This window comes from Scyliorhinus torazame, chromosome 4, assembly GCF_047496885.1.
Source record: "Scyliorhinus torazame isolate Kashiwa2021f chromosome 4, sScyTor2.1, whole genome shotgun sequence".
Classification (NCBI taxonomy): Eukaryota; Metazoa; Chordata; class Chondrichthyes; order Carcharhiniformes; family Scyliorhinidae; genus Scyliorhinus; species Scyliorhinus torazame.
In genome coordinates, this window is record NC_092710.1 from 179,970,516 (window position 1) to 179,996,738 (window position 26,223).

General features: G+C 47.7%; 1 protein-coding gene across 12 annotated transcripts in view; it reads left to right on the forward strand.

Annotated features, from left to right (window-relative positions):
* Positions 1-26,223, forward strand: part of otofa (otoferlin a) — a 532,520-nt gene that overhangs the window by 25,223 nt on the left and 481,074 nt on the right. For all 12 annotated transcript variants that reach the window (XM_072498930.1, XM_072498920.1, XM_072498925.1 and 9 more), the window contains exon 2: positions 19,719-19,777. In XM_072498930.1, coding sequence (XP_072355031.1) covers positions 19,719-19,777 — 59 coding nt within the window. The remainder of the gene's footprint in view (positions 1-19,718; positions 19,778-26,223) is intronic.

Sequence of the window (26,223 nt, forward strand, 5' to 3'; positions counted from 1 at the left end):
CTTAAATGTGCAGGCCAAAACTGCACTCAGTACTCCAGATCCATCCAACCAAAACCCTGTACAACTATGGCTAGGCTTCTGTATTCTTGCAATCCGATCCCCTTGCAATGAAGACCAACATGCCATCTATCTTCCTAATGGCATTTCCTTTGAAAATGCAGTCAATAGGTTTGATAAAATTGCAAAGAAGGGACGGCAGCTCCATTTTCCTTTCATATTCTGTGGCCTCCGATGTTATTGGCATGATTTTCCATGGGGATCCCCTTTTGTGTTTTTTATTACGTGACACCTAACTTACTACTGCTTGCAGAAGAATGAAGTGTGCTGGCTGGCTGCAGGGTGTCTGACAGTTTGTGAGGATTCAGTGGCCCGAGACCAAGCATATATTATAACAGTCCTCTATCTGAGTTAGCCATTAGCTGTTCTTGTTGAGGTCGTACTTTCTTTCTTCTCTAACTGTTAGAATGTACAGATGATGGATGAGGTATGGCATTGCCTTCAGAGAAAGTTGCTGCTCCATTATAGTCCTATATAGTGAACCCACTGGCATTCCCTCAACATAACCACTGATCAGTGTGTGATGAAGATTTAGGCATCTTTATGGCCTGTCACCCCCTTACACAGCATATTGATAAAACCAAAAGCAGATTTTTAAGATTGGATGCCCAACCTCTGTAGCATCAGTGTAAACATTTATCAGAACAATCTCCATTGTGCCTTTGGCATACAACTCTGAATGCTTCACTAAAGATGCTGCAGGCGTTGTGGACACTAAAAGGCAGACTACAATACAAAGAGCCATTCATCAATGGCTGTACCAATTTGGCTGCTGGATTCATCCATATTTCTGTCATACTTTACATTTACTTTAGTTCTGATAAAAGTGGGAATAGGACACCTTCAATCACTACTTTTATTTATTATTCTCCAGTGAATCTGTTGACGTGTGTGTACCTGTCTGAGAGTTAATAAATTACATCAACATTGTGCTATTAACATTAAGGATGCTGCCAGGTTCATGCTTCTTTACTCCCTTGATGTTGTCCTAGCCTATGATTTGCAGACTGGCCCCTTCAAAGATGAGCAAGGATCGAAATGCTTTGGGCCTGATCAATATGAATCTGCTCCAGCCTATTATATGCCATGCAAACAGGAGAATGACGCAGACCTTGCACAAAAAAAATAGTGGCAATGTCACACAGCGGCACATCCACATTGGCTGGGAACTTGAAGATATACATTCTGAGCTGGATTTTAGGGACAGGTCAGGAGGCCGGGTAGGGAGGGGTGTAAATGGTTTAGGAAAGAGTCACCTTCCCACCCACCGCCATGGCATTTTACTAACAACAAGGAAGGTGGAGAATGTCTATCCCATAAAGAGGCAAATTGTGCCACTTAAGTAGCCAATTAAGGACCTCTTCCTGCTTCCACTGGCAATTTATCAGCAGAGAGTGAACCCTCCGCAACTTGGGAGAGCACCTGGAAAAGCCTGGCATCTCCCTGTTGGCTTGGGGGTGCCCTCCAAATCAGACATTCCATGTCTTATGGAGGAGCCCCAGTGTGCTAATGGCCACCCCTGCAGTCACAAAACCCTACCCCAATAACTACCCATGCCTTTTATCAGGACCTTTCTGACTGGCTGTAGTGACACCAGATTTCATTCACCGTGTTATAAGAGCAGAGCCCATCACCGTATCCTCTCAGCTGGGTGCAGCCCTATCAGTGGCCATCACTCCTAGTGGCGAGAATGAAGAACTGAAGACCCCCGACTAAAAACAGTGTCCTCTGTGTGAATCTCCTTTAAATGCTGCTGATATGCTCACAAGTAGCCATAAACACTCAATAATTGTAAATAGAACATGAACATAAACTGTTTATTTCCTATAAGTATTTGTTAGGCTGTTTACACTGTCACGACTGAATCTGGATAACATCCTGTTAGAGATTAACAGGCTCTAGTTCGAAAGAGTAAAAGAGCAGAGAAGATGATCATATCTACACTATTTATGGTATAATGTTAGATTAGTTTAACAGATATTAATCTGATCGCGTTGGATACCATTGAGCTTTTTTGTGATTTGCTCCCAGATTTGCAGCAAATGTGTGTTAGAGAGGGTATGGGGAGGTGTCAGAGACATTTGTCCCATTCCCTCCTTCATTCCTTCGTGCAAGGCTAGGAACTGGTCTTCATTTGCTTTAATTTCTGCAATCTTCAGATTGCTGTGGCACGGCGCTCGTGTTGTTTTAATGGTTCAAATACTTCATCACTGCACTGAGTAAGTACTCCTCTGCATTAATTTGTGTCACTCCCCACTGTGTGGGTGTTAAAGCAAATGTTTCAGCCCACCCACCCGAATCAGTAAAATCATGTCAAACAGCTTTCTTTAATGCCCTTACAAACCTTGTTCATCATGAATCAGAAAAGTCCCTAACCTGTAATTTTAATTTCTACTCATCCATCATAAATTTATAAATTGCAAGGACAAACTTTCATTTTTGGCGACATCTTTATCGTCATTGACCAACAATCCCATGGCCTACAAAATATTTCCATTGCATTGTGAAAATTAAATAATGCAAACAATGCCCTGGGATGGGGACCATGAATTGGATTCAATGTGAATTGTTTTTTGGAGCAGGCAAGGAGCTGGATTAGGGATTTGCCCCTGTCCACACTCTGAACTCTGGCTTTGTAACTCTGATAAAGTGATTTAAAAAGGATGCAATCAGTTTATAGCAGTACATTGCTGATTTGAAGAAACAGACTGCTGGTGGCTCTTAGCGCAATAAAGGTTTTGTATAAAAATTGAATTCTGGAAAGTTCTTCTACCGGGCACAGAAATTAAGAACGATCAAGGGACTCATTTTAGAGTTAGAAATAAGAAAAAAATAAAGAAAGATATCGGAAGTGGTTGATAATCTGGTTTAGCACAGTGGGCTAAAGAGCTGGCTTGTAAGGCAGAACAAGGCCAGCAGCGCGGTTCAATTCCCGTACCAGCCTCCCCGAACAGGTGCCGGAATGTGTCGACTAGGGGCTTTTCACAGTAACTTCATTGAAGCCTACTTGTGGCAATAAACGATTATTATTATTATCTATTCGATAATTCTCTCATTGGGGAATGAAAACCATTGGGCGGGATTCTCCGTTGATTGATATCGAAATGGGGAAACGCGATTGGGCGGAGAATCGGTTCCGACGCCAAAATCACAGAAGGTACCAATCTGACGCCAAATCGCAATTCTCCGTCACCTCGACAGCGAAGTCAATGTGGTCTGGAATGCACGTACAGTAAACACCATCTGCATATCATTAGTGGGCCCGACCTGGTATTCTCCGGGGCCTCAGCGATTCTCCGAGACGGGGCAGGGGCAGAGCCTGCAGTGCCAACGGGGTCACCATATTGCCCGTTGTACCTGGTTAGGCATTGGCATACGCACCATGCTAACATGTCGGCCTTTCACACCTTGCAGACAATGGATATTGGAATTCAACCAGCAATGGCGGCTTTGCTCCTCGTCGCTGCAGCCATGGGGGATGCCCTGCAGCTGTAAGAGCTGCCATCGCTCAAGGAGGAGGAAGCTGCAGCAGAGGAGAGTGCCCAAGAGGAACAGGGGGTAGCTGCCCAGGATGTAATACTGGCTGCCCAGCAGGTCAAGGAGGTTCAATGGAGGCGCCGCATGAGGCCTTCTGTGTACTGGCAGTGCCTGTCATTCAAGGACAGTGCGGCAACGCCCACTTAAAGAAACACTGCCCTGCAAGCGGCAGGCGATGTTTAAACTGCGGGAAGCCTGGACACTATGCTACCTCGTGCAGCGGGTTTACACAACGACATCCTGCAATGTGGATCTTCAAGCCGGCATTGACGACATCCTCACTCAATATCCGGATGTGTTTGATGGGATGCTGCCATATCGATACAAGATTCTGCTACGACCTGATGCCAAGCCAGTGGTCCACGCACCACGCCGGGTCCCAGCTCCGCTAAGGGAGCACCTGAAGGCACAGCTCAAGGATCTTCAGCAACAGGGCATCATTTCCAAGGTAACCGAACCGACTGACTGGGTCAGCTCGATGGTATGTGTCAGAAAGCCTTCGGGAGACCTGCGCATCTGCATTGATCCCAAGGACCTCAATAAGAACATAATGCGTGAACACTACTCCATCCCCAAGTGGGAGGAACTCACCAAGTTAGATGCATCACATGGATTTCGGCAAATCCAGCTGGATAAGTCCAGCAGAAGGCTTTGCAGCTTCAATACACTGTATGGCAGATACTGTTATAATCGCATGCCGTTTGGCATTGTCTCGGCATCGGAGATCTTCCATCGCATCATGGAGCAGATGATGGAGGGCATTGAAGGGGTTCCTGTGTACGTGGACAACATCACCATATGGTCCACGATCCCTGAAGAGCATGTTTCCCGCCTCCAGCAGGTATTCCGCCGTGTTCATGCCAATGGAATGAAGCTGAACAGGTCCAAATGTTGCTTTGGCATGTCGACACTCAAGTTCCTAGGTGACCAGATCTCTCAGCAGGGCGTGCGCCTGGACACAGACAAGGTCAAGGCCATCGAAGCCATGAAGGTCCCTGAAGACAAGTAGGCGGTGCTTGCGCTTCATGGGCATGGTCATTTTTCTGGGCACGTTCATCCCAAACCTGGCCTCACACACCACGGCCTTACAAAACCTGGTGAAAAAGTCCACTGCCTTTGAGTGGAAGGCAGCACATCAGGCAGAGTGGTTGGAGCTGAAGGCCAAGCTCACCACTGCGCCTGTCTTGGCATTTTTCGACCCAGACAGGGAGACGAAGATCTCAACAGGATGGCATCGGTGCGGTGCTGCTTCAACGCGATGACACTTCATCCTGGGCACGGGTAGCCTACGCATTGAGGGCCATGACGCCCACCGAAACAAGGTATGCGCAAATAGAGAAGGGATGCCTGGGTCTTCTCACTGGCATTCTCAAGTTTCACGACTCGGTCTACAGCCTGCCGACATTCACTGTCGAGACGGATCATAGGCCTCTGGTCCACATTATCCACAAGGACCTGAACGACATGACGCTTCGTTGCAGCACATCCTCCTCAAACTCAGAAGGCACGACTTTGACTTAGTGTACACGCCAGGCAAGGAGCTCATCATCGCTGATGCATTGTCCCGCTCCATCACATTGCCTAATGAATCACTGGAAATCATCCGGCAGATTGAATCACAGCTGCAGCTGTGTGCTAGCACCCTCCCGGCGTCCGATGAGAAGGTCGTTCGTATCCGCGAGGTGATAGCCAAAGACCCCCTCTTGCAGCGTGTCATGCACAACCGCGTCAATGGCTGGCAGAAAGGGCAGTGCCCTCAATTTTAAAATGTAAAGGACGACCTGACGGTGATTGATGGTATCCTCCTCCAGCTGGACCGGATTGTCATTCCACTCAGTCTCCAGAGCTTGGTGCTCCGCCAAACCCATGAGAGACACCTGGGTGTCGAGAAATGCAGACGCAGAGCCAGGCAGGCTGTCTACTGGCCGGTATTAGCCAGGACATCTCGAACATGGTCCCCAACTGTGCGACCTGTCAACGCTTCCAGCTAGCGCAGAGTAAGGAGACACTTCAGCAGCATGAAATCGAGACCTTTCCGTGGTCCAAGGTTGGCATCGACCTCTTTCGTGCGAATGGTCGTGGCTACGTGTTGATTATTGACTATTTCTCCAATTACCATGAAATCGTGAAGCTCTCAGACCTCACATCTCAGACCGTCATCAAGGCCTGTAAGGAGACGTTCTCCAGGCATGGTATCCCACTCACTGTCATGAGTGACAATGGCCCGTGTTTCAACAGCCATGAGTGGTCTATGTTTGCCAAGTCATACCATTTCAAACATGTCACTTCCAGCTCACACCATCCGCAGTCCAATGGGAAGATTGAAAAAGGGGTGCACATTGTGAAACATCTCATCTGCAAGGCCGCGGATTCTGCTTCTGACATCGACCTCGCGCTGCTTGCGTACAGGGCGACCCCACTGTCTACTGGCATGTCGCCAGCTCAACTCCTGATGAACAGGGACCTGCGGACGACACTTCCAGCCATACACTTGCCCAACCTGGATCACCTCTCGGTGCTGCAGAAGGTGCAGCAGCTCCGAAACTACTAAAAGCAGAGCTATGATGCTCATGCTGCTGATTTGCCCGTGTTATCCCCGGCAGACACTGTCAGGATCAAGATACTGGATGGTGGCTGGTCTGCTCCAGCTGTCGTTGTTCGACAGGCTGTGCTCCGCTCGTATGTTGTACGTATGGCTGATGGTTCTGTTGTGCGATGAAACAGACGGGCACTGCGCAAAGTTGCCTGCCCGCAACTGCTTTCTTCTCCATTTCCGTCCATTGTTTTTCCACCTCCTGATACCTTGAACTACGAGGCCGCCAGTCAGGCTTCCATCCCGCCTGTCAAGGTGCCGTCGTCCCCACCACCACCTCTCCGGCGGTCAACAAGGATCAGACGCAAGCCCCAGAGACTGGACTTATGAACATTTATTTTGTTTGCTATATTCTGTTTTCTCACATTGGACAGCTGTCTTCACATGTAAATACGTTCACATATGCCACCACAGATAAGTATGTTCCCATGTGCCAACAAAGAAAAAGGGGAGATGTCATGATATGCAGACATGCAGATAATGATATACAGACAGGTACAGACATGCAGCTAATGAACACAGAGAACAGGACATGACCAATGAGCAGGCAGGACACTCAGGGGTGGTATCTCACTGTAAAAGAGGCACTCCGTCTCTTTCCACTAATGAACATCTACAGAGTGAGTCAGGGTGTATGTACAGTATCACACCTCCAGCACGTGGCTAAGAGCTAGTCTGGTTCAGTCAGACAGAGTAACCACACTTAGGTTGACAGAGAGTCGAACTCACAGAGAACTGCGCTAACTGGTTCAATAAATCAGATTGAATTAACTTCAAGATCTGGAGTATCTTTTGGTTAAAGCTGCATCCAGTTGCAGCCTGTGTTATCCCAGAGTACATAATGTGACAACGTGCCCTAGTCCCAATAACTAAACTGTGGCCTGCACCCATGTCAACTTAACTGGTGTATAACTTTTTGGCCTTACTGGCCCTTACGCTACGTCTAGGTGGATCCCTAAATGGAACATCAGGAATGGATGCGGCCTGATGTGATTCCCGCCCTGTGACCTGTGTCCCCATTGGCGGGTGTCTTCTGGGGCAACCAGGCCTGGATGGGTCCGGCTGCTGCTCAGATGATTGGTGGCGTGGTGCTGCTCCGTTCTGCCTGTTGCCCCCCCCCCCCCCCCCCCCCCCAAATACTCCAGGGACAGGAGTGGTTGAAGCCTGAGGTACTGCGGCATTCCGGCACCTTCCCTGCGGGTTCACCGGCACGGGCCCCATCATCTCCTCCTCCCTCGGGGTCCCCTGAGGCATCCTCGCCACCTGGTGCTGTCAGTCCTGGAGGTCAGTTTTGGTCTCGACCAGAGTCTGCGTCTGCATGCTCGCTGCCATGGAGCGCAGAATGTGGACCACGTCTGTCTGGGGCTATGCCACGTCACTCATTGATTGTGCCACCACCTTCTGGATCTCTGGCACATCAGCCAATGACTGCACCATCACCCTCTGGGACTGGGCCACCTCCCTTTCTGTCTGCACCACCTCGGCTAGCGCCTGGGCAATGCCGCCAACGTTCTCAGCCATGGCCCGCGATGACTGGGCCACACTCAGAAGCACCGCTGCAATTTCCAGGTGGATATAGCACATGGCTGAGGCGACAATCCTGACCTGGGCCTTGGCCAGTACCTGCCTCAGGCCTTCGACATGCTGACCCATAGCCGCAACCCATGCCCCCTGTGCCTTCACCGTGGACACCACCAGTGCAGTGTTGGCCTGGGTGGCATGCATGTTCGGCACCACCTCCTGCCCTTGCACGCGGTTGGACTCCTCCAACTGCACCTGCAGGTGCTGAATACTCCCCAATAACCCTTCATGTAGTCCCTGGCTCTGCAATTGCATCTCCACAATGGGTGGGACTGTCCGTTCCAGAAGCCCAAAACCCTTCTGGACGGCAGTTAGTTCCCGGGGTCGGCCTGCCCTCCGACCATCTGGCCCCTCAGGAGTTCCTACCTCCATCTCCTGTACCGGATCATTGTGTGGTGCGCACTAGATAGGGTCCCAGGAGCCTCTTCACTAATATGCCCAACTGAGGTGAGTGTCACTGAGATGGTGGAGGGTGCTGGAGGAGCTGTAATGGGAAATCTGTGTCATCATCGGACTCGATCTCCGGGGTCTCCTGGCTCTCGGGTCAAGGGCTGCTACCCAAACTGCTCTCCTTGTCGCTGCTTGGCCCACAGGGGGGCTTTTGCTGTGGCACTGGGTGTGGGCGAGGGTTATCAGATGGGCCTGCCCGATCGCCATCAGGTCCTGCAAGACAGAAGACAAGACTCATGATTAGATTGCGGGCTGGGGGGTTGATGGAGTGGTGGGGGTCAGGGTGGAGGTGATGGAGTTTTCATCTGCTCCCGGCGGTTATGGGTGGCCTTCTCCCGGGCCAGTTAGGGGTCGGGAGGGGGAAAGAAAAAATACACGGTATTAGACAGTCCAACACATGCAACCCAATGGGTGAGTAGCTGGTGGCTTCAGTGTCCAGGGCACCTGGCCATGGCGGCCGGTATGGGTGCCAACATGTGGTGTAGGGTGAGGGTTTGGCTGGCCTCCGGATGGGAGAGGGGTTCTGGTTGCGGGTGTATGGGATGGGGGTTAGTACCATGAGCACAGTGTTGCCTATTTACCCTTGCTGCCGCTGAGGAGATCATGCAGTTTTTACCTGCTGGTTGGTCCGGTCGGTGTTGCTCACGGCACTAACCGTGTCTGCCACCTGCGCCCAGGCAGGGCGAATGGCGGCGGGTGACAGCCTCATTCCTAGGCAGGGGTACAGGGTCAACCACCTCTTCTCCACCGCATCCAGGAAGGTCTCCAGCTCAGCATCGCTAAATCTTGTGGCTGCTCTCCTCACTGCCATCTTGTTGGCTGAGATGGTGTGTGTGGGGAGTGCAGTGTGTTTATGCAGCTGCAGCTTGTCAGCCTCCTGAGTGTCAGTCACGAATCTGGCGAATCACCGTTTCTCATTGGAATCGATTATGTTCCATGTGGTGCCGGTGCTAGTCCCTTAACAGCAGCTGAATCGGTCCAGGTGCGGTGCCAGCTTTGCTCTCATTGAAGTCTACAAATCCTGCCCCGTCTCAGGAATGCAGAATCCAGCCCATTGTTTTTAAAAGTGTATTTGATGAATTCCTAACAGGGTTATTGGCTTCATAATCAGGAGATTTTGTGGTGCAGTGGGGCAGTGTCCCTGCCTCTGATCCAGAGGCCCAACCCAAGTCTTGATAACCATGGAAGATGTATGTGGTATGGCCAAGCAGGTTGACTGTCAACCAATTCCTTCTGATGTTCCAACTAAATAATTAATTGTGAAATGGTTTTTCCCTATTGTGAAATGTTAGAGGCTTTAATGACCCATCCTCTTTTAACCAAAATCGTTTCAAACAAATGTCTGATCAATTCACCACAGCAAAAAAATCCCCAAAACCCTACTCCTTTTTTGTCTTGTACATTTACCAGGAATCTTTTTTTTCACAAATTTGTCTATGTTTTTATTCCTGAATCAGTAAGCAGAATCAAAATTGAATTGATGTGCAAAGTCATAGAATCATAGAATTTACAGTGCAGAAGGAGGCCATTCGGCCCATCGAGTCTGCACCGGCCCTTACAAAGAGCACCCTACTGAAGCCCACGTGTCTACCCTATCCCCGTAGCCCAGTAACCGCCACTTAACATATTTTGGACACTAGGGGCAATTTAGCATGGCCAATCCACCTAACCTGCACATCTTTGGACTGTGGGAGGAAACCGGAGCACCCGGAGGAAACCCACACAGACACGGGGAGAACGTGCAGACTCCGCAGACAGTGACCCAGCCAGTAATAGAACCTGGGACCCTGGAGCTGTGAAGCAACTGTGCTAACCACTATGCTACCGTGCTGTCCTAGTGTTGGTTGCTATCTCAAATATTGATTAAGATACCAGAACCTGACAATATGTCATTGCCTATAGCGTTCCTGTTATTATAGGGAACTGATATCTTCTCACAACCTGATATGCATACCATCCACAACCTATTCAACCAAAATTACAAAAATGGACATGCTTTGAGGATTTCACTTAAGTTCCCTGGAAAAGACATCAAATAATTTTGTAATGAAGATACTTATTTTGATTGTTTCTGGTACATTATTGAAACCTGTTAGTCTTGGATTGTGTCGCCCACTTCATTATTCAAGAATTCTTCATGGACCCAACAATTTTCTGCACTGAAGGTTCATTGGTGTGAGCTCAAAAACTCTTACCACGGTGAAAGATATCAACAAATAAAGCAGAATAAAAATAATATTGTGTTTTTAAAACCCAAAGAGAAGTAAATCCTCTCTTTACCTAAAAGGACTGCAATTGGCAGTTACTGATGTTTCCAAGGAGGTGAAGAACAGTATCATTGATTAACACTAAGCTCATTTTTCCCCACAAGATTTCTTTGCCCAGCAGGATTAAGTTCAGTATATCACCTCGGTCTCCATCAAAGACAAAATATATTGCTATTGGGAAGTACAAAGCAGAGTACCTTGTCTTGCAGAAAACATATATTTGATTAAAAATAGTTCAGGTGTCCACCTCTGCACCAACATCAGCAGCTTACATCCAAAGCATGGTTCAGTCAGTGACGGCCATGACTGAGGGCCTGGGTAGCATGTCCAACTCACTGGGGGACGTGTCCCAGTCCCAGCTGGACCCTTTTGAAGCGCTGTGGGGCATGTCCCAGTCTCAGGTGGGCATTGCCAAGGCACTCCAGAGCAAGAAGGGGGGAGGTAGGATGGGGAAAGGGAGAGGGGCTACACAATCAGGGGCTAGGGGCAGTTGGGGACACATGTGTACTGCATTAAAAATAGTTGCACCTGAGAGATACGATGCCTCTGGCACTTCCGTTCGCAATGCCCAATCCCTTGCTCCAGTCCCCCGGGCACGCCGGTCCTGGATTTCCCCACCACCTCCAGGCACACCACATGTAGGTGGTGGGTGTGAGCGAGCACTCAGCAGACAGGCAGGAGTCAGACTATGGTACAGATTGCGGAGCGCCAGGGCTCAGCTCTCAGCGGGTATGATCACCCCCCTGCCCTCTACAGTGACCCGCTGACAGTGCCGACCCCCCCCCCCCCCCACCCGACCCCCGTTCAGCTGGGGTGATGTCACACAGACCCTGGGAGGGTGGGACAGGTTTGGCGGGGGGGGGGGGGGGGGGGGGGGGGGGCGGACGAAGCCGTGTTCTATGTGAAACAGGTGATTCAGGACCTCTCCGAGATTGCCGGACCCTCGCCGCTGCCGCCTGTCCTCCATCCTCAGGCCAATTCTGCCGCCTGTCCTCCATCCTCAGGCCGGTTCTGCGGGGTCTCCCCAGGCTCATCCTCCAGCCTCTCCTGGCCCTGTGCGTCCTCATCCTCCTCCTCGCAGGTAGCCACATTTTCCTCTCCATCCACCTCCATCATGTCGCCCTGCTGCTGTGCCCGCTTAGCTCTCCAGCCTCCATTCTGGTGTCATTAGTCAGGTCCTCAGCAGGTATCCCTTATTCCCCAAGAGACAACTGGCCATCCTGGAGTGGTCCTCGGAGAGGCCGGGGAAGTCCGACCTACCTAATGTGTAGCTATCGAGCACACTCCCTGTGAAGCGTGCACACACATGCATGATCCTCATGTGGTGGTCGTACACGAGCTATACGTTCAGGGAGTGTAACCCCTTCCTGTTGAGATAGGGCACAGCCCGACATCCCTGTGTGCGCAAAGCGACATGTATGCAATCTGTTACCCCCTGGACCAGGGCCATTCCGTCGATGGCGGAGGATCCTGCTGCTTGGGCATGTTGCTGGGTTCGGTGCAGCTCAAAATTTATATAGTCCGCTGCCCAGGCAAACAGGGTATCCGTGGCCTCACGGTTGCACTTGTGGGCTGTAGCTTGCTAGATGCCACACAAATCTTCACTCGAGCCCTGGAATGATCCTGAGGCGTAGACGTTCAAGGCTGCGGTGACCTTGACGTCCACTGAGAAGACGTATCCTCCTCGTTCATGTGGTGCCAAGTCCGTGAGGGCATGGCACAGGTGCCGCACCATCTCATTGTTGTGGTGGAGCCTGCTGCACACGAGCTATCCATCTTTTGTTCGAAAGACCCGCAATGCCTGTACATCTTGGGCCGTCGCTCGCCTCTACCTCTGGGGCCCTCCTCCTCTGGGTCTCTCCCTGGCCTCTTGGGCAGCCGGGTCCTCAGGGTGTGGGCCGGGGCCCTGCACATGGGTCGCCGCCTCGAGCCTCTGTCGACACTGCTGCCGCCGCCTTCTCTGCCATCTGGCCACCTGGCCTGCCAGCAGCACAACTAGGGCAGCCTCCGCACGGTCCAAGATATCGTCCATACCGTGTAATATCTGTAAGGAATTGGGAAAGGGTAGGAGACTGACAACCAGTGGTTTCCCCCATCCCGCGGCTCTCTAGTCACCCCACTGCTCCCCCCACCACCTGGCACGACCTGCCCGCGCACCCCAGACCCTTTACCCAGACACCCACACGTAACGTTACCTGGACCGGCCGCTGGTCCCCTCCCCAGTTAACACACCCAGTCTCTGGTTGCGGAGATGTACCTGGTGCTGGGGCCCAGCTCCTGGGTGTTGACCGCTGTGTCCTAGGTGTTACCTCCCGCAGTGTTCAGGCACATTGTCCCGGCATCACAGTCTGATTGAGATGTGAGGCAATAACTCCCACATGATACATGGCACACCTACCCACGGGGATCCATTTGGACGTGTAAAGTGCTCATTTCATTATGATTGCCAATTCCGTATTAGCTATAGCCTTCAGCTGTGTGTTCAGAGGTCTCCGCAGGGTCCAAGATATCGTCCATACCATGTAATATCTGTGGGAGTTATGGGTGGTCGGGAGGGCAGGCGGCTGGGGTTGGGGTTGCCTCGGAATGGGATCATACAGTCCAGGGGTTGGCATGGTGGACCTGCGGCCGCTGAGACACCCATTCCCCCACCCCCTCCCCCACCGATGACGGCACATACCAACTGAGGCTGGCTCCACCGGTGGCTCCTCCACACCCTTCTGTACACTGCAGCAACAATCCCAGTGCCCCGGGATCATTGCCTGTGAGCGAAGGTGGCTACTCACCTCCTTGAGTCCTTGCAGGACCCCTTCCGCCAGCTTCACATTTTTAAAAAGAAGTACTCATCAGCACCCACAGGATCACTTGCTAGGGAGGCGTTAGATCATGCTGGGCCATTAGATAGGAGGTCGCTCCCACTAATTGTATGGAAATTGGCCTGAAGTAGTTATTATTGATTTCTCGCCATGCTACGGCGGGATCCTGATTTCGCCAACGGAAGTGGGCCGGTTAGATCACAAACAGATCAGAGCTCAGCTTCCCCTTGGGAAAGGGCATGGCTGGACCGAGCTCTGGGAGCTCCCCCATCACCTGGCGCTGCCAGTCCTGGAAGTCCGTTTTCATCTTGACCGGGGCCTCCATGCTCGTGGCGATGGAGCACAGAGACTAGGCCACGCCACACTGGGACTGTGGCACGTCACTCAATGACCATGCTACCTTGCCCAGTGACCATGCCATGTCCCTCTGGGACTGGCTCAGGTCAGTCAGCGCCAAGTCAATGCTCTCAACACATGCAGCCATGGCCCGTTGTGACTGGGCCATGCTCTGGAGCGTCGCAGTAATGACATGCCTGTGACATGGCCGCCCTGTCCTGTGCCTTAGCCATCGCCTGCACACTGTGCCCAGACGTTGGACATCCTGACCCATGGCCGTGACCCTCGCACCCAAGGCCTCCACCACAGATGCCAGGCATGCGGTGTTGGCCTGGACGATGTGCATTGTCAGCACTTCCTCCTGCTCCTGCAGGTGATTGGACTCCTCCAACTGCACCTACAGGTGCTGAAAGGTTGCTGACACCCCCTCCTTAGTCCCTGGCTCTGCGCCTGCATCTCCCAACATTGTTGGAACCGCCCGTGCAAGAAGCTCCAGACCAGTCTGGACAGCAGTTAGTCCCTGAGGTCAGGCCGTCCTCCGACCGTCCGTGCCCTTGGGGTTTCCGACCTCTACCTGCTTTACCGCCGCATGTGTGTGGTGCGCACCAGTTAGCGCTCCAGGAGACTCTTCACTAAAGTGCCCAACTGAGGTGAGTGTCTCTGGGATGCTGGAAGGAGTCAGAGACAGGAGTGACGCAGAGTTGCTGTCATCCCCGGACATGTGCTCCGGGGTGTTGCGTGGTTCTGCTGTTCTGGCCGGGTGGGGGGACTCCGGATGGTCCTGCCACATCACCTGGTGAGTCGTGGGGTTGCTGCGGAGGGGGGTCAAGGGACACCAGCCTGACCCGTATCATTGGGAGGTGACCCTGCCAGGCACAAGACAAGATGCATGGTGAGATCGCAGGTAGGCATGGTGTGTGTGTGTGTGGGGGGGGGGGGTGACTCACATGCCATATGGACGTCGCAATCCATTGGGGCTCACTTGGTTGTCCCATGCCAACTGCCGCCTCAGTGACCGCCTGCTCTGCCATCCCGCCGACCAGGTCCAGCACCCTCTGCCCTGCGACAGTGGTGAAGACCCACAGGTCTGGCAGACAACCTCAGTCTTTTCCCGCAGCCGGTGGTTGTGGGTCACCTTCTCCTGGGCGGGGAGGGGGATAGATAATGCACAGTTTAAGACGCTCGGATGAGAGCAGCACAGTAGGAGGTCGGCAGCTGGTGGCCCATGTGTGCAGGGCACCCGGCCATGGCAGGCAGCATGGGCGTTGGCACGTGGTGCAGGGGGTTGGTGGTGGTTGGAGTTCGATCGCCAATTACCATGTCCTGAATGGCTCTGGGACTGCCGTCCCCATCGGGACCGCGGAACACCCGCTATATTCAGGCCCGGCGTCAGCACTTTGTCTCTCAAACGGAGACTCCCACCCACTGGATTAAATTCACAGGATTAACGTCACAGAAACAGGCCATTCTGCCCAACCAATCCATGCCGGGGCTTCTGCTCCACTCAAGCCTCTTCTCACGCCCCAGAACCAACAAGGTGATGAAATTACTAACTTTGGATGGTGCTGCCAGTGATACACTAATAGTTTTTTTTTTAATTTAGAGTACCCAATTCATTATTTTTCCAATTAAGGGGCAATTTAGCGTGTCCAATCTATCTACTCTGCACATCTTTGGGTTATGGGGCGAAACCCACACAAACACAGGGAGAATGTGCAAACTCCACACGGACAGTGACCCAGAGCCGGGATTGAACCTGGGACCTCGGTGCCGTGAGGCAACTGTGTTATCCACTGTGCCACCATGCTGCCCTGATACACTAATAATTACTTTGAAACAGTTAGAAGAAAAAAAAGCACTTTTAACTTCAGCAGAACTATTTTAAACACTCTGCATGGGAAATCCCCCACACCACTGATCACGCAGGGAAGACCCACAAATCCCCCAACTAAGCCCCCCTCCTCCCCAGGGTATCCCCACCCAATGTGATTCACCATTCTTTGACCTGACTCCCCTGACTTGACTGGACATGCCCCCCCAACCCCGAACCCCACACTCTCCCCAACTTGACCCTTTCCGCCCCAAACCCAGCCCGATCCAACCGCCCCACATTATCGACCTGATCCCCCCCAACCTGACCCCCATGCCCCGAAACCTGACCTTCCCTCCGACCCGACACTCCCCCAACCCACGTCTCACCCTGCCCCAACCCAACCCGATGCCAACCTGACCTGGCCCAATTCTCCCTGTAGTTAATAATCTTTATCATTGTCACAAGTAAACTTACATTAACATTGCAATGAATTTACTGTGAAAAGCCCCTAGATGCCACATTCCGGCGCCTGTTTGGGTACACAGAGGGAGAATTCAGAATGTCCAACATTCCAATTAACAGCACATCTTTTGGGACTTGTGGGAGGAAACTGGAGCACCCGGAGGAAACCCACGCAGGCACAGGGAAAACATGCAGATTTCACACAGTTCTCCCCACATCCTGATCTGATCCGCTTTACGGCAGCTGGTGCCACTCAAAAGAGGGCATCTCTTTCTTCGCACAGTTTCTATTACACTTTGCCACTGGAGCCTGTGTCCCGCTGCTCTGCCAGAATCCCACCCGGCCTGAGCCAGGAAGGTTGGGCAAGACAGTCAGTGAAGGATTTTGGCACAGATAAGTCGATTCAGAGTGGCAATCTGCCCATATTATGGCCCATTATGTTTGTTTATGTATGTTCCTTGTTTATAAGAGGTTTTTCCTACAAAGTTTCTGGAAGTACAAGCTGATTATGGCACAGCAAGGACAACAGGACAAATGGGATTTTGGTGGTAGACAATCTTAAATTGGTTGTCAGTGTAACTTTTAGCACACTAAGGATTATTTAACATATGTTGTCCAATCATGGAATCACGTTAATGTTGGACACTGTTGTTTTGAATTTTGCAAGCATGGGCTGGTTAACTACGATCTGTACATGTTGTTTGATATGATCCACCAGTCTTTAGAACATACAACACACATACTAACTGGCACTGAAATTAACAAAGCACACTAATCATTTGTGTGAAGGGCAGATTGTCTTTTTGGCTTGACGGCAGCATCCTTTAGTGGCGAACATTAGATAAAATTCAGCGATTGGACAATATTTGCTAAATAATCCTCAGATATCATTCTCATGCATGGATAGAATGATACAGACATTACTTCGATCTTTGACCTGGTGAGTGGTATAATCCAGGAGGCCACCAATGTTTTGGTCCAGAATGCATCCATGTGGTTTGTATTTGGCCTGGTTAAAAAGGACAACCGATTTTCCCAATGGTTTTACTCCAGACATTGGACACACAGGAAACCCTGGAATTAAAGTCCCACAGAAGGATGGTCTTTTATTCTTTTTGAATGGCAGTGAAGGTCAGAATAGAACATTTCCTTAATATCTTCATCAGAGTCAAAGGTTGGGACATAAGCATTGATGACAATGACGGAGTTGTAGGAAAAGTGTCATTGTCAATTTATACATTAGTAACTATGATTCATTTAGGCAGCATTACCTTTTCAGCAAATATTGCCCAATGTTTAATTCAAAACACAGATTGCTAAATTTTCCACCAGATACAACCTGATTCTTGGATGGATTTCCATGGTGGAAATAGTGTCTGCCAGGTAAAGCTATTTTCCTACCATTGGTGAGGCACTGAGAAAATGTCAAGAGAATTATAGTCTCTGGCTAAAATCTTACCTCCAATTGAAAATAGGTCCTTTGAAGATCACTTTTCCAAGCATTATTGTCCACCCTGTCAAAAGAGTACAAGACACAGGAACACTTCTTGGACTCTCACATCATCAATTATATTAGATAGTAGATGTGCTGACAAAGCACTGGGATAGCATAATTCACTGTGATACCTGATTCAAGATGTAACTAGGATGGCTCTAGATCTTGAATGTAAAACAGCACTAACTCTGAAAAATCATCATTGGCTAGAAACTACTGTTGGAATTAATAGTCCACAGTGCATATGAAATTCTACTGTCCAATATTTTAATGAAAGCTTTAATCCATTTAAAATGAATGAATTAGCCATCAACAGTCCATTCAAACACACTAAATGTTGTTCTGCAGATATTACAAGCAGCAATTTCTCACTCCATAAGAATCCTGCTGATTTGTCCTTTAATCAAAAACTATGGATTCTCTGGTCCCCCAGCCGTGTGTTTCTCGGCGCTATGCCGATCGCTGGCAGCGGGATTCTATACTCACACCGCTTGTCAATGGGATTTTCCATTTAAGCCACCCCACACCACTGGAAAACCCATGGGCACGGGTGCGCTGCCAGCGGGGAAAGTGAATTGCAACGGCTGGAAAACTCCGGCCTACGCTTTTTTGACATTTCGGGATCCATTTGAGGTCCAAAATGAAAGAGCTAAGGGGAGAACATAAAGGATTGGGATCAATTTTAGATTGCTGTAACAAAAAAACAAACAAAATGGACCACATGCCTTCTTCTGCGCTGTACTTCCATGGTTCTAAAATACTGGACAATTTTAAAGCAGGAACTCAGGTTTTTCTTTTAGATTTTGGTTTATTTATTTCTTGTGGTCCCTGATAGCTCATGTTTTTTCTTCTGGCAGCCAACTGTCCTAACAATATTCCCTAGAGTCATACAGACAATTGGGAAAACAAGCTGTAAGTTTGAATATATTTTGAATGTATAACATTTCTCTCACTACTTTAACTATCTGTTTAAAAACATTGACCATGATTGCAGTTGAAGAATTAGCAGATTTATATGGTATTCTTCTGTCTGCTATTCCAATGCAACTATTAATGATGTTTGTGTCAGCTGTGGTTCAGTTGATAGTACTCTTATCTCTGAGTTCAAGTGCTCCAAGGCTTGAAGAGCAGAAATCAGGGCTGACACCCCTGTGCAATACTGAGGGAGTGCTCCACTGTCAGATGTGCTGTTATTTGGATGGGACATTAAGCTGAGGCCCCATCTGCCTGCCCATGCTGTGGACATAAAAGATTCCTTGTCACTATCTCAAGATGGGTAGGGGAGTTATCTCCGGTATCCTGGCCAATATTAATTTCTCAATCAACATCACAAAAACAGATGACCTGGTCATTACAACATTGCTGTGTCTGGGAGTGTTCTGTGCAGATATTGGGTTTCTGACATTGTAACAATGATTAAATTTCAAAAGTACTTAATTGAAATGCCTTGCGTCATCTGCTGATCATGAAATGCTATATAAAGTCTTTTTTAACCTATTTGTTTGCTAATATAGTGAATGGAGAAGCATAACAAGCCTTGTTAATCTCTGCTATTGTTTACTGAATGTGCGTTCCAAGGAATTCCCTGTGTTGTTTAGGAATTAGCAGTGATGCGCCATTTTCATATTATTTGGGATGAGTATTCTAGCCTAAACTCAATCATTTTAAATTCAATTGGAATCAAAATAACCAAATAATTGAACTTGTACCAATAAAATGCAACTTCCACTCTGGTCCACAGCTAAGAAAATAAGTGCACAGTACTTTGAAAAACACATCCCAATATTAACTGACTAAAACTGCCCACTTTCAGATATGTATATGAAAAGGGAGTCCCAATTACGCTTTTTCCCCCAATTCTATTACATGTGCCTTGTCCCAGCATTTCTGTTGGGACAAGATTCCAGAATGCAATATTTCAGAAATGGGTTCACTAACGTTTCATTAATTGAATATTTTTCTAATGCGATTCTGCGAACCAGCATATTCTTTCACTTCTTCATACTCAAAATTGTAATCTGCCTTTTATAAATTAAAACTAATGCTATAATTTTCAAATGAATACCAAGGAGATGACCGTTTGCCTTTCACACACGTGCAAAATATAAACCGGGAGTCAGGGACCCTAAAGTTTGTTAAAGGCTCACTAAGAACATGCCAAACAAAATTAAAATTTACTTTGGGTGGTTTAGGCAGATTAATGTTCATTTTAAATTGCAAGTTAAATATAATTGAATTTAGTTTATAAAATGTAATTTAATTATTTTAAAATGTTATTTCTTGACTGACTTTTGTTTTATAACATTTCAAGGGCTCTCATTTTATACAAGAGTACTAGAAAACTGTGAAGATGAAGCACAATTTGATGAGGTAAGATTACATTACGTTTCTTGTAAATTTTTCATTATTCAAGCTGCATTAAAATTCGAAAAACATGTGTTCTGACAGACACCGTATACACTCTTGATTCAATTCCTCGCACTGTATACATGAGTTTCAAATAATTTTATCAAGTGGCCATCTGTATTTTGCATATTTTTTTATTAGAAGAGGTTATAACACTGTAGCAACTTAAATGATGCTGAACCACTTTATTTTATTATGCAAAACTTGTTAAAGTGTTTCTGCACAATTTTATTGCCGAATAAAGTTGAAGTACCCTCTGGAGTGTTTGTTCAATTACGTATGCTTGGAAAGGTTTCAAAGTAGTGGCTGTGCATAATTATACCTAATGAGAGGTTTGTTTGGTTCTATTATGTATTGTGCCACAATAATTAATGTTAAACAATCACAGGGTGCATAGAAACAACATGCTTATTTTTGGAAGGAGAGCTTGTGTATGCTCAAAGGTTTTTTCACCATAAGCTATCAAACAGAAATAACTTTATATTAAACTGAATATATCTAAATTCATTACTATAATCGACCATTGATAGGGCAAAGTTTGGTTATTTTTAGAAGGACAAATAGTCATAGATACCATATTGTCCCAGCTTGCAGATAAATGCAGATAAACTGAGGGCTGGTATAGCTCAGTTGGTTGGACAGCTGGTTTGTGATGCAGCGACAAGACCAATAGTACAGGTTCAATTCCCATACTGGCAGAGGCTATTCATGAAGACCCTGCCTTGTCAACCTTGCCCCTTGCTTGAGAGGTGGCGATCCTCAGGTTAAATCACCCCAGTCAGCTCTCCCCCTCAAAGGGGAAAGCAGCCTATGGTCATCTGGGAGCATGGCAACTTTACTTCAGCTAAATGTGGTGCTGGTCTTAATTCATGGCTGTACATAGACTTGATTGTTTGTGTAGGGAGAATGAAAATTGATACCATGGCATTACAAATTTATGTTTTTTAATGTATCAGGATGGAACTTTGTTTCATATAAATAACAACAGAACCCAGATAATTGTATTTGTTTTGCACAAGAGTGTGGAGATTTCACATCTTTCTGCAATTGCCCTAACCTTTGCTTCATGAAACACAAACAGAGAACATCTTCTCATAAGGAAAACAGTGCCTTGGAAACTCAAGAAGGATGCAACTGAACTCTTTGGTGAAGGGCCTCACAACAAAAATTAGAAAACATATGCAGCCTGATTAATGTTGTTGCACGTGCAACAATTAGAGTGCAAATTGCTCATGGCCACCACATGCTTGATTGTCCCATTGTCTCACGATTACAGTAGGTGAGCAGATATTTTTAACAAAAGAACAAGAAACTAATGTAAAATCTGTTCAACAGTCATACAGAATCAGTTAAGTTAAAAACTATTATAATATCAATAGGAACATGCAAACCTGCTGCACATTTCAGGCTTCATCTCAGAGAGTTGATTAATACCAGACACAACTAAATATTGAAGGAAAGTAGCATTATAATGTTATCATTTGAATTGATTTTGAAGGACTTATTTATATGATATTTTTGTCTACAGTTTTCTAAAGACTGCCCAGTACCCATACATGCCTCATGGAAAATAATTGCAGCAGTTGTCATATTTCTAAACCAGCCTGACATTTAGATTGTATGGTCTCGGAATTCCAGTTTCCAATAATCTTGGGACCAGAGGGCACATTTTGGATGCCTTGAGTAATAGTTTATTTACATTTAAGTTAAGATGCATGCCTTTTCTAATAGATGCACACAGTCTTATAATATTTGCATAAGTACAAATTGGGTTGCTTTTTGTTGTCTCTGAGTTGCCGGTAATCTGGCAGAATTAATTAGATGTCCTTCACAGAACCCACCTGATTTTCATTGCATTGAAATGAATGAAAGGTTGCATCAAAAACCTCTGCTCCTTTCCCAGTACCAATGTTTAAATGAGACCCCAAGGGTGTTCTGTCCATGTGCAATTTCTTACTGTTAACACCAAATTGACAAAGAGTAATAAACCTGCCCACATCTAATACATGTTCAGGTTCAGGTAGGGCTGTGGAAATACAAATAATGACACCCATAAGAATATTTATTGCTATATCCTTAGGTCATTTTCCAGACTTCTTTTGAACTTTTGCTCAATGAAGAAGCCCCACCTCGGAGAGCTGCCAGCCAAATAAATGGTTGGCAGTTGTCTTGTCCCAGCAGTGCCACTGGGAGCAATATCCACTGCCAAGACTGCAGCAGTCCCCGAGAAAGTTGTTTAATGATGGAGCCTCGACTGTGAGTTAAGACCAGGGTCTTCCTGGGGCAAGGCTGGCAGGCTCTAACAAGATGGACAAGATGTGGAGATGCCGGCGTTGGACTGGGGTGGGCACAGTACAATGTCTTACAACACCAGGTTAAAATCCAACATATTTAATTGGAATCATGAGCTTTTGGAGTGTAGCTCCTTCATGAGATGAGTCAGGGGGACTAGGAAAGTGGGAGCAGGGGTGACAAGTCAAGGAGTAAAGGAGGGTGGGGAGCAGTGGATGGCAAGTCCACATCTTGGGAGGAATCCAAACCTTGGGTGAGGGAGGGGTGTGGGGGTGGTGGTTGCAGGGAGTTGGGTTGCCAAACCAGCAGGATCTCCCCACCCCAGCCTATCCACAAGGCTGATAGCTCTTGATGGGCAGCTTAGAGACCTGGCATGGACCTCTCCTGCTCTGTGTAAAATCCCAGTGACTGTGGGAAAAGGTAATTAAGTGCCAATTAATTGGCCACTTGAGGGCCTTAATTGACTCACAGGAATGATGCATCCCCTGCCGCAGATACAATACCTGTGGGGATGGGCAGGGAATGTATATGGCACCACTGTCATGGCACCTAATTTTACTTTCCATGCCATTCTGCCGACAAAGGGGCAGAAAATGCTAGCCAATGTCCCTGCAGTTCTCTAATAGGATGGCAATTTCCATTTTGATTTTTCTGCATGCAATCATAACAGCCACCTTCCTGGGCCCACAGTAACATGAGCTGCACCTCTTGGGGCTTGGGAGTGAATCCCACTACAGCCCCATGAGCCAAGCAGGTATCTGAGAGAACAGCGACATTGCGGAAAAAACGGAGAGAATTGCATTTCCTGATTTTCCTTGACCGTCATTGGTGATGTCATGAGGTTCGTGTTGACAAATGGCGAGAACCTCATTTTAATGGATTTAAATACATTTAAATATCAATATCCAGTTCCCCCTGCCACATGATCCCCTCTCGCTGAAAATGCAAACCTCGCCGACATGACGTCATGTTGGCGAGGTTTACTACAACCTTTTAAAAACCAGATTCAGTCGAGGAAATCCCTACAGTGGCACAATGGTAAGTAAAGGCCCCTGGGGAAAGTGAGGATCATGCCTGAGCAGTGCCCAGGTATTGCCCCTTGGCACAGGTTTACACTGCCAGGTTGGCACATTGCCAACAAGTCGGTGCCAAGGGGCAGTGCCGAGGAAGTGCCATGGGCGAGCTCTTGTAAGAGCCCCATTGATGAGGGTTCCAGTTATTAGTGGTGGGGTGGAGGAAGCGTGGGCAGTGAGGGAGGAAGCCACGATGGTGTGGGGGGGGCCTCAATACCTCCATGATGGGGGAAGGGGATTTCACTTCAGTGCTGATCAGGGCACCCATTAAAGATGGCACCCCGATCTCGGTGGAGCCGGGTTCTGGTTATATCAGGCCCCACCTCACCAGAACGATGGCATAAATCCCACCCACTCACTTTCTTTTCTCAGAGAGGCTCAAGATCTGGAGAGAAAGCTGGCGTGTGCATCTGGATAGCTACACGTTGGTTTTCAGTCTGAATCTGACACTTTGAAAAAGTATAGTCTGAGTCTTCCCTTTGTGTTTGCATTGCTCTGATTGCTTCAAAACAATAAAGGCACGAGCACCAAGGTAAGCTGTCAACCTGTCTTTATGGCTGCTGCCTGTCCCTGGCCTAAGAAGGAATGGTGGACATTTTACTAGATAGCTATGCAATCCTCTGACTCTCTCTTTAGTCAGTCCCTTGGGATCAATGCTGATTTGCTTCCACTCCTATTCGATGGGTTCTGAGATAGCTGTTAAGTCCAATGTGTGATCTGCCACATGCAGGGCAGGCTAGTGCTTGAAGGGTTGGGTTGAGGGGCTGTTCGAAGTTTTGTATGCTCGCTCTGACTTCGAGACTTCATCTCTGCACATTTCTGATGGAAATACTTGATGTTCTTGATGCGTTCCTGGATGAGCCTTTTCTATTATGGTTGGTTACAAGCCAGGGACTTCCATAAGTTGGCAGGGTTGTTTGGCCACTTCAGAGATGTTTTAAGGAAATTGCTAGAGTTCCTGCGGGGCAGCACGGTGGTGCAGTGGTAGCACTGCAGTCTCACGGCACCGAGGTCCCAGGTTTGGTCCCGGCTCTGGGTCACTGTCCATGTGGAGTTTGCACATTCTCCCCTTGTTTGCGTGGGTTTCGCCCCCATAACCCAAAGATGTGCAAGGTAGGTGGATTGAACATGCTAAATTGCCCCTTAATTGGAAAAAAAATAATTGGGTACTCTAAATTTTTTACAAAAAAGAGTTCCTGCTGTCCTCCTGGAGTCTTCTGCCACAACCAAGTTTCTATTAGAGCACTTGCTTCCAGAGCCCGGTGTCCAGTGGAGATGCTTGTGAGTAATTCATATTTGGGCATGTTGGGCATGTTCAAAATGACATAGACAAGTTGGTGGTGTGGGTAGATCAATGGCAGATGAAGTTCAATGAGGAAAAGTGTTAGGTGATGCATTTTGGTAGGAAGAATGTGGACTGACAATATAAAATAAGAGGTATAATTTTAAGGGGGTGCCGAGCAGATGGACCTGGGTGTGTATGTGCAAAGATCATTGAAGGAAGCAGGACAGGTGGAGAGAACAGTTAGTAAAGCATGTAATATCCTGGAATTTATTAATGAGGCATAGTATACAAGAGCAACGAGGTTATGCTGAACTTATACAAGACACTAGTTAGACCTCAGCTGGAATATTATGTACAATTCTGGGTGCCTCGCTATAGGAAAGATGTGCATTGGAGACAGTGCAGAAGAGCTTGACAAGAATGGGTCCAAGGATGAGAAACGTCAGTTATGAGAATAGATTGGGCTGTTCTCCTTGGAGAGAAAAAGGCTAAGAGGAAATTTGATAAAGATGTTCAAAATCATGAGGAGTAGATTGGAAGAGTATGTTCCCTGTCGTAAAAGGATCAAGAATGAAAGGACACAGATTTAATGTGATTTGCAAAAGAAGCAAATGTGATGTGAGACAAAATATTTTCACACAACGAGTGGTTCGGGTCTGGAATGCACTAGCCGGAATTCTGGTGGAGGCAGGTTCCATTGAGGCATTCAAGAAGACATCAGATGATTACTTGAATAGAAACAATGCACAGAGGTGTGGGAAAAAGGCAGGGGAATGGCACTAAGTCATAATGCTCACTTGCAGAGCTGGTGCAAATGGGATCAGCTGAATGACCTCCTTCTGTGCCGTAACAATTCTGCGATTCTGTGAAATTGGCTTGGGAGAGGATGCTGCTAATCCCTGATTAACTGAGCTGTTAAGCTACATGATAATGCTAGCTGGGTACTTCAACTGCCGTTTCTCACCAGGATTTAATGCCCACAGGATTCTATTAAAGTTACAAGCTCCAGTGATCTGTAGTGTGAAGTGCATTGCAAATTTTCACCGTTTGCTGATGGTAAAACAAGTGTAACAATAGTCTGTTTACTGGAAAATGTCAATATCCAAAGAAACTGCAATATATTGTGATCACATCTCTTGCAGAAATCTTAACTTCTGAGAGTCTTACATTGTCTTGGAGCAAGTCCACAAAACTCGGTTCCTTGGCACCTCTGATTTCAGCGCTGTGGGTATTGGCGAGGAATAAAATGGTGGTTAGTTCCATTACCAACAACTTCTGGTGTGGCATGTACTGACCTACACATTATGGATATCTACAATGCATTGTTAATTATATGACAAAATTACTTTCTCTTACAGGAAAGGTGTTTTGTTGAGAAATTTCCACTGCAGATTCTTGTTAAAAGAATTCCTCTTTGCCAAAATATCCCAATCCTGTTTCTCACCACAATACCTGACCACTTTGGCTGTTTCGGTGAAAAGGTAATGGAGCCCAGCGCATAAGTGCTTATTCAAAACTCACTCCACTAAGAGAAATGCCTATCACATTTTTCATGGAATTAATGCACAGACCCATTGTAAAGTACTTCTTTAAATAGGACAACTGATAACAGTACCGGGTAAGAGTTTGAACACCAATTTGTCTAGCATTTGAACACCCAGTTGCATGTCCAGTGACTTTCTCAGATTTATGCCTGGAACGTCAGATATACATTAACTGTACAATAAACTGAGCTTGGTAGTTGTTATTACTAACTATCA